Source organism: Pyxicephalus adspersus, chromosome 5 (assembly GCF_032062135.1).
Source record: "Pyxicephalus adspersus chromosome 5, UCB_Pads_2.0, whole genome shotgun sequence".
In the NCBI taxonomy this organism is placed as follows: domain Eukaryota; kingdom Metazoa; phylum Chordata; class Amphibia; order Anura; family Pyxicephalidae; genus Pyxicephalus; species Pyxicephalus adspersus.
Genome location: NC_092862.1, coordinates 138,072,778 through 138,082,631, shown reverse-complemented (window position 1 = coordinate 138,082,631; position 9,854 = coordinate 138,072,778). Strand labels below are relative to the sequence as shown.

Genomic DNA, 9,854 nt, shown 5'->3' with positions numbered 1-9,854 from the left:
CTACCAAGCAGAGGGACATCGCCCTATAGACCTACCCTGTTTCTGTTGTCTTGACAAGATAAAATATGTAAGCATTTTCATCATAGGACAAAATGTGCGTTACTGGCAGGATCCCCGGTAACAAATAAAGGAAATTAAAGAAAACTTAACACACCCACCAAAAGCTGCAATATATTACATTTATGTTTTTGGGTTTGGATACACTTTAATTAAAGTGGCAGCCATATTTGCTCCTTAGAATGGCTGCATACACACCTCGATCAGAGACAGGAAATACTGCTTCATTGAAGTGTTCACCTCTGGATACCACAGAAAATCCTGCAAGGAAAAGCAGATTATTATAATCTTTATAACAACGTCTTTGGAATGAACATCCAATGAGATGAAATCGATGATGGAAATATATCCGGAACCAGTAATGTGTGGTAAAAAATTTATCTTAACAGAATTGACATGAACTATGATTTTATATAAGAATTAAATCATAAAATATAGGCATTTGCCTCATAGCAACAAAAGACTTTCATCTACACCTTTTGTTTTCCACATTGCCCCAGGAGGATCTCTGGGTTCAGGCTTGTGACCAACTAACCATTGTTCATCATAACAATCAGAACTGATCATTGTATCAGAATCACAAATGAGAAATATCAGGAAAGCTGACTGCATAGTAAACAGCGATTGTCCTGTAATCTCATTAAGTTTCTTTTGTATGACAATAACCAAAGTATATTTAATATTAATGAATATAAATACAATAATTTTCAATTATTAATATTTAAAAATAATAAGAAAAATAAAGTATTATAAAGAAACAATGACTAATAAATTGAGGCATGAGAGGAGATAGCCTGGATATCAGGGCCATGCATTGTTGTGGGCCATCAATGACTCTGGATTCCTGAAAGATCATGGTTTACTTTTCTTTACCACCTACTTTACTTTGAATAAAAAAACACAATCTTTTCTGAATAAATCACCACATTTGATTCTTCTCACACGTGTCTGTAAAAGCTCCATCTATAGCAAGAAATCCCTGTTCCTTCAAGAGGGAAATACGTTCAACAGTTTTGTGTTTATAGTGCCAACATAGTACATTGCGCTGTACATTAAATAGGGGTTTCAAAGGAGACAGGTACAGGCAGTGACAGAGGAGGAGGAGAGGACCCTGGCTCAGAAGAGCTTACAATCTAAGAGATTACATTTTTGTGGTGGGAATACCTTCTGGTAGAAATTACTGAGTGTTAAATAACATGATGTAATGTACAGCAGAGTTATTAGAGTTATTAGGGATACTGGTATGGGATATCTAACAAACTGCACAGTATAAAGAATGTGGCAACCTGGTGTATGTCACTCCTAGCACAGCGTACACAGGAGAATGATTCAGTGAATGTAACGCACTGCGCAGTATAGAGAATGTCGCAGGTCGGAGTCTATCACACACAGCACAGAGTTCAGAACATGATAGTTCCGTGCAACACACTGCACAGCATAAAGAATGTCACACCAAGCACAGTGTACACTGGGGAATAGTTTAGTGCATCAACCTTTTCGGTCCTGCGGACCACTAAAATTACCGGCTCCTGACCGCACATGCACGGGGAGTCAGGTGTCCCTTAAAGGGGGAGAAACTTCCCCCATAGTGACGTCATTATAACATGACCCCACCTACTCTCCCATTGCAGATCTGAGCCTACGATGGGAGAGAGGGAAGGTTGTGTCCAGGGACACAGACTGCCCACTTCCCTGAGACTGGGAATTGCTCAGGGGACATGGTCCACGGCTCTGGCCGGTGCGTCCCCCAAGCGGGGACCTTCTCCTGACCCCGCTCAGGGGTGCACCAACAACAACCACGGACTCCCTAAATTTTCTCACGGACCACAGGTTGGCGACCACTGGTTTAGTGAATGTAATGCACTGCACAGCATAGATAATGTGGCAACCTGGTGTATGTCACTTCTAGAACAGTGTACGCAGGGGAATGGTTCAGTGAATGTAATGCACAGTATAGGGAATGTGGCAACCTGGTGTGTGTTACTCCTAGCACAGTGTACACAGGGTTCAGTGAATGCAATGCACGGCATAGTATAAAGATGTGACTGACACCCAGCACAGAGTACAGAATGTGATGGTTCCGTGTAACACACTGAGCAGAATAGAATACAGAATGTCACACCAAGCAGACAAGGAGACTCTGTAATGTGATCATATAGAAATGTCACAGTTACTAGTAGATAGCCAGATACCAAGACAGATAGAATCTATAAACATGAAAAAAAAAGAACTCACCACTTGGATGTTATTGCTCTTATCTCTAAAAGGAATGTTCTCATGCTGACAAAAAAAAAAAATTAAATTATTATCTCCCTCTAATCATCATATTAGCAGCTTTTGTACATATGACAGCTGGAAAATTTCTGTTGCTTGCAGCAAACACTTACCGCTCCATTTATATAACAGGGAATCAGACATTACCTCAAACATTCTCTTATGGAATCTTTCAGGTCATGGCATTTTAATGGCAGAAATTAATTTCCACCAGGGAATGTTTAAGGAAATGTCAGAATCCCTGTTTTTTTTTTTTTTTTTTAAATAGAGCCCTTAGATTCTTCCTTTCCTTTGATAATGAAATGAAACAAGAAAAGTAGAATCTGATTGGCTGATAGGAGTAAGAGCAGAGTGTAGAATTTCCAGTGATGACTGCATACATTCATATTCATTTTTCGGGGATCATGGTTTCCTCTGCCTCTATGACATGTATCCAAAGACGGATGGGGATCCTTAAAAAAATTTCAGTATCACCTTTGCTCTCCTTGCAGCTGATCTCACCATGTCCCTGTTCAGAGCGGCCATTATGGTAGTGACAGGGCTTTGCTTCCTCATGTCACAGCCTCCAGCAAGGAGAACAATGAGCAGGACAATAGTGATCCCCCAAATGCTTAGGGCTAGCTGTCAGAGAGAGCTGTGTGAAGATCTCATACTGCAGTTATACAACCTTGATGCTGCAGACTCCGCTGTGCCTAGGCACCTCACATACCAGGAAGTACACTGCTATTTTTCAGAAGAATTAAGGACAAAGGGCACATTTTTTCAGAATCCATAAATGGAACATTTCAAGGGTTCCCCAAACACACAACAAACCTTGCTCCCTTCTTCTTTTGTGCGTGGATCGAGAATCTTGACAAAAGCGTAGAACAGCTGGCGTATTCTGGAATCTCCTACAAATGCCACGTGCTGGTTGGCCAGGCAGCTTTTACTTTCACTGCAAAAACAGCAAAAGGATTTACTTTAGAATGACATCAAGCTAAAAGAAAATATCAGATGAGCCAGAAATGTAGCTCCTATGTTCTTTTATGGGCTGACAACACACAGGATTTATGTGCACCAAGTGGTGTCAGTGCTGCCCAGTGTCTTCTGCTAAACTACTCAGCCACTTCCACTCTCAGATCTGTATGTAAACGGCTATTCATTCTGTAGACTGAGAGAAGAAGTAGAAGCGTAAATTGGGATAAATCCGGTGTGCAGAGGGCACAGGACAGCTTGGAATTTCTAAATCAGGTTAGAATACCTATCAAACATATATAACAATATGGTTCCATTGGTAAGAGTTTAATAACCATGGGGTACATGCAGGTAGGTACTTCTCCAATTTTTGCATCAACTCTCCAGTCTCAGAAAGTTTAAACTGCCCTAATGTCAATGTCCTGTCTGCAGCCTCCTGGGACATCAACTTCACGCCAAGCCCAGGAGGCTTTGGGACATTCTGAAAAACAAACTACATAACACAAACGTGCGCAGTGGCGCATCATCAGGGTTGGCAAAATCAGGAAGTACCAGTTAGACCCCAAAACCTTTATAGCGGCATAGAACAGGGCTTCCTTTTAATGCCAACCCTATGCTACGCCAAATCTATAGAAGAAACAAACCCCTATTTATTGTACAGTGCTGTGTATTATGTTGGTGCTATATAAATCCTGTTTAATATTACTGTGGTCACCCCAATGCTGCAGCTAATGCTGACCTCAGTCACATTTATTCTCTCATTCTGTCTCTGATCAGGTCGGGCTCTGTGATTGGTCATACCTGGACTTGTACTTGTGCATCATACAGCTGTACGGCTGCCAAACGTTTTCTCCGAGGAAGCGCCCGCTGGATATAAGGTACCCGCACATGTCATCTCCTGCAGAAAAAAGAAGGCGGCACACAGATTACCAATAGTGGTGCCAAATTCTCCATAAAGGAATAAACGGTAATAAATGAAAGGTTACAAAGGCTTCCATATGCTGTGCTGGTGACACCATGAGGTGCCCTGCAAGGTGGTGCTTAGATAAAAACAGATCCTAAAGCAACCGTTCTCCTACCCCACCTGTCTGTATGTTGTATGTGCTGCCCGCAGTCTAGTGGCCCGATCATACCCTCCGCACATCTCATCTGCACACCGTGCCCCCATCATACCCTTCACACGTCTCATCTGCATACAGTGCCCCCATCATACCCCCCGCACATCACATCTGCATACAGTGCCCCTATTAAACCCCCCGCACTTCTCATCTGCATACAGTGCCCCTATTAAACCCCCCGCACTTCTCATCTACATACAGTGCCCCCATCATACCCCCCGCACTTCTCATCTGCACACAGTGCCCCCATCATACCCCCCGCACATCTCTTCTGCATACAGTGCCCCCATCATACCCTCCGCACTTCTCATCTGCATACAGTGCCCCCATTAAACCCACCGCACATCTCCTCTGCACACAGTGCCCCCATCATACCCACAGTGCCCCCATCATACCCCCCGCACATCTCCTCTGCACACAGTGCCCCCATCATACCCCCCACATTTCTCTTCAGGACACAGTGCCCCCATCATACCCTCCACACTTCTCATCTGCATACAATGCCCCCATCATACCCTCTGCACATCTCATCTGCATACAATGCCCCCATCATACTCTCCATGCCTCCTCCAGGCAGAAGGCGACCCTCCTAAATTGGTGCCCAGTGTCTTGTGTGTAATAGGTCAGACATTCACCTGGATGAATGTATCTGCATTCCTGTGTTTTGGAATGTGTGAAACCTCAACAAACACGCTTTGAACTTCATTTAGCAACATAAGTGGATAAACAAGTTTGTCATCTTTGCCTCCTATAAACAGGAAAACATTATCCCCGGGACCTGCATTGTCATAGTGATAGGTATCCCCGAGACCCCATGCATTTTGCTGGGATGGGTTTGCATAACTCCTGATATCACCCACATATACCTCAGCGTAGTATACATAATACCCATACAAGGCTGGTAAATCAAGAATGCCAACTCTACATTCCTGATTTGAAGTGTTCCACCCAAACATTGATCAGCGGTGACTCCACATTGTTTAGGGCTTTGAACTTATTAACATTATTGAGAACCAATCATCATGGCAATACACACCAGACATACCTGGCATATTCTGGCCCAATGCCATCCTTGGATGGGTGGGCTTGGCATGTCTGAGATCCATCCGGCTCCTGGCATTGACACAGCAGCAAGATGCCGGCACTTCCTCATAGGCAGTACTTGTGCTGATGAGCAGCTGCTGATTGGCTCGCACACATCATGTGACCATGTTTTCTCAGAGGGGACCCCCTGACCCTTTGATAGGCACCCTACCCAGAATCCCTTATTAATCCATTGCAGCCAGACCTAGAATACTCTGCTGGGAAGAGAGGGACACATTACCATCACTCTCCATGTCATGTGACTGTGCTCCTGTATACCGATTGGTTGGAAGACCCAAGAACAGTCACAAGGTACAAGGACACGTGCTTCCCCCTACCTGGACATCCTGGGTATGGTGACCAAAGGGGTGAATACCAGTAAGGGGCCTATTTGGGTGGAGCAACACCCCCCCCCAATAGCTTTCTGCCTGGACCAAGAACGTAGCAAGTGAAGTCACCAAGGTCAGTGACTTGGGAATGCTAAACCAGAGGATGATAGAGAATATATTATGTCCGGTAATCGGTGTACCATGGAGAGCGACATCATCATCAGTATCAAAATAACAATGCACACTCATATGCACCAATCAGTGTGCAGAATGACGCCGGCACAGTCTACAGGTGAGCGAATGATTGGTTATATTCTATCCCTGATGACATCACCAGTGCTCTGACATCACAAGTTACAGATATAGATCACTGTAACCCCAGATTAACCCTTCCAGAACCAGAATGAACTTCCTGCCCAGGAAATAAAGTCCCTCTTTTATTATGGGGGGATCAATGAACCACCCAGCTGTCAAATTTCACTCCTGTACACCTGTGCACAGGTACATCATCCCAGCCAATCAGGATGTCCGAAGATTGGAATGTGGAAGAGAAGGAGGAAAGGATGGCAGAGGGAAGAAGCAGCCCCACAGGTTCTGGCACTGCAGTGCTGGTTCTTACAGACTCAATGTTTGCTGATACTGGTGGCAGTGGGTGGTACTGAACTGCTCACTGCTACCCCCATTTATTCGCTATGGGGTGCTGCGTGTGGCATCTACCCAGAGGAAGCAGTAGCCTCACCGCAAACTCACCGCCAGCCAAAACCGGTTACCATTGTACCGAATGGCCCTGTGATGATCTGTTATTGGGCAAGCTGGTAAAGGTGGTTGCTGTGCATTTTTTTTTTTTGGGGACTCAATGCATCGTGTAGGGGTGGTTTCCGCCAATCGCCTTTATAAACTTAAATTGTCACCTGAAAATTTATAGGGGATTGTGGGGGGGGGGGGGGGGGGGGGGTCTACATATGGCATGCAGGGGCTGTCTGCCACCCTTACCCGTCATTCCCCCTCCCCACAATACAATACCCCAGGACCAGACTTCTCTCTTCTGATCCGATCTGCACCTTTATATCACTGGATATGAAAGAGGGAAATTAGATTTTGTAGAGGGGGTGGGATTGCTTTGTTCTTTGTGATGTCATAAGGGAGATCAGAACATCCAATCACAAACGCCAGCAGGATAAAAGGAAACTGTGCAATCTGTATACATGATAAAGAGGACCTGTCATATCTATGCACAAAATAATGGGGACCGGTCATATGACTATAGGCTCATGATAAAGAGGACCTGTCTTATATCTATATACAATAATGGGGGTCTGGTCATAGAGCTATATACACAAAAAGAGGACCTGTCTTATAGCTATGTATACAATAATGGGGACCGGTCATAGGGCTATATACACACACAATAAGGAGGACCTGTCCTATCTGTATACAATACTGGGGTCCAGTCTTAGATGTAAAGATCTATATATACACAATGAAGAGGACCTGTCATATCTCTGCATACAATAATGTGGACTGGTCATACATACATCTCTCTCTCTCTCTATATATATATATATATATACACACACACAATAAAGAGGAAGTGTCTTGGATCTATGTATACAATACTAGGGACCGGTCATATGACTATAGGTACATGATAAAGAGGACCTGTCCTATCTGTACATACAAAAAAGAGGACCTGTCTTACATCTATATACACACAATAAAGAGGACTGGTCTTATAGCTATGTATACAATAAAGAGGACCTGTCTTACAGCTATATACAGTAATAGGGACTGGTCATAGATCTATACACACACAATAAAGTGGACCTGTCCTATCTATATACAATATTGGGGTGCGGTCATATGACTATAGGTCAATGATGAAGAGGACCAGTCATACATCTATACACACACACAATAAAGAGGACCTGTCTTACAGCTATATACAGTAATAAGGACTGGTCATAGATCTATACACACACAATAAAGTGGACCTGTCCTATCTATATACAATATTGGGGTCCGGTCATATGACTATAGGTACATGATGAAGAGGACCGGTTATACATCTATATATACACACACAATAAAGAGGACCTGTCTCATATCCATCAATACAATAATGGGGACCTGTCATATCTATGTATACAATAATAGGGTCCGGTCATATGACTATAGGCACATGATGAAGAGGCCCTGTCATTATTATTACCCCTGAATAAAGAGCACCTGTCACATGACATTACTAAATACACAAGGGTTGAGGCATTATATTAGCAGCATAAAGAGGACCTGTCACACCAATATTCCAATGTATATTAAAGAGGACCTGTGATATTTTACTGCAAACACACAAAGGATGAAGAGGACCTGTCATATGTCACCCTGCAGCAATACACAGGAGGAGGACCTGTCATCACATACAGTGGCCTGTAGGCGGCACTAACCTCGGCTGTAGACCCGGGACAAGCCATGGCAGGCAGACAGCAGTAACACGGCTCCCAGGGCCAGTAGCTTGGCGTTCCTCACACTGAAATGCTGGTTAATCTCCCGTTTGCCCAGGTTGTAGGCCAGGGCCGCCATCTTGGCTCCTCCATGACAGCAGCGTGCGATGAGACGGCCGGGCACGGGGGGGCAGCACTGCAGAGGGGCGGGGTTAGAAGGCGGGGCCACTTTCGAAGAAGGAGATGGGGGCGGAGTGACGGCTTTCTGGGCGGGGTCAGGAAGTTCCACAGGAGCCGGAGATGTGGGCGGGGCTGTCTCTTCGTCTGGGAGTAGCAGGGGCTCCAGCTCCGCCCCCGACCGCTTCTTCATGCCGCTGTCCCGCCCCCTGCTGGCTTCCATCAGTGAGGAGCAAAAGAACTACGCTACAGGCCCCGCCCACTAAACAAATGAGCGTCACTGCCACACAGCTCCGACACCCCCAACTAACACCCCACTCCACCTGCAACTAACACCCTACCCGCAATCAACAGCTCCGACCCCGCAACTAACACCTCACTCCACTCGCAACCAACAGCTCCGACACCCCCAACTAACACCCCACTCCACCTGCAACCAACACCCTACCCGCAACCAACAGCTCTGACACCCGCGACTAACACCCCACTCTACCCGCAACTAACAGCTCCAACACCTGCAACTAACACCCCACTCCACCTGCAACTAGCAGCTCTGACACCCGCAACTAACACCCCACTCCACCCGCAACTAACACCCCACCCGCAATTAACAGCTCCAACACCCGCAACTAACACCCCACCCGCAATTAACAGCTCCAACACCCGCAACTAACACCCCACTCCACCCGCAATAGGAAACACTGTGACCCCGCTCGCCCCTATTACACCCTGGATTTTGGCCCCTAGCAGGGCTTGTTGTCACCACACGAGGACCCTCTGACTCCGCTGGGGAGGGCACAAAGTTCCTCACTCTCCACCGACCAATCAGAGCCGTGCACCCCGATGTCCGGTGCCGCGCTGGGTGAGGGGAATGCGGTGACCCGATCACACAGCCCGGAATCTTACATGTGTCCGCTCTGATCAGACTATGAGCCGGAGTGACACCGGAGGGGGCGGGGACGGCAGCTGGGGAGCTGGAAATACCAGTTACTGACTCCTCAGGGTACTGACATTGTATTATATTCCTGGGGGGCCATACAGAGGTGTCAGGGGTTCCACACAGGGGGGTTTAGGAGGCCAAAAGAGTGGTGTTGGGGGGGGGGGGCACACTGAGGTCTTTAGGAGTTCCACACAGAGGGTGTCACAGGGGCCACACAATGGGGTAACACAGGGGTGTCAGAGAACATAGAGGGTAACACAGGGGGGTGTCAGGAGAACATAGGAGGTAACACAGGGGGGTGTCTAGGGGTAACACAGGGGGTGTCTGGGGGTAACACAGGAGGGTTGTTGGGAGAACACAGGAGGTAACACAGGCGGGTGTCACAGTAACACGGGGTGTTGGGAGAACACGAGGTAACATAAGGGGTGTCGAGGTAACACAAGGGGTGCCAGGGGGTAACACAGGGGGGTGTCAGGAGAAC

At 46.2% G+C, this 9,854-nt stretch overlaps 1 protein-coding gene across 1 annotated transcript in view; it reads right to left on the bottom strand.

Moving 5' to 3' along the window:
* The window catches only part of CASD1 (CAS1 domain containing 1), a 37,339-nt gene extending 28,530 nt beyond the window's left edge, over positions 1 to 8,809 (bottom strand). The window contains exons 1-5 of the mRNA XM_072412881.1: positions 8,260 to 8,809; positions 4,087 to 4,183; positions 3,145 to 3,265; positions 2,293 to 2,337; positions 256 to 318 (exon numbers count right to left, since the gene is read on the bottom strand). Of these exons, the coding sequence (XP_072268982.1) occupies positions 256 to 318; positions 2,293 to 2,337; positions 3,145 to 3,265; positions 4,087 to 4,183; positions 8,260 to 8,656 (723 nt within the window). The 5' untranslated portion in view covers positions 8,657 to 8,809. The remainder of the gene's footprint in view (positions 1 to 255; positions 319 to 2,292; positions 2,338 to 3,144; positions 3,266 to 4,086; positions 4,184 to 8,259) is intronic.
* Between the last annotated feature and the right edge of the window lie 1,045 nt (positions 8,810 to 9,854).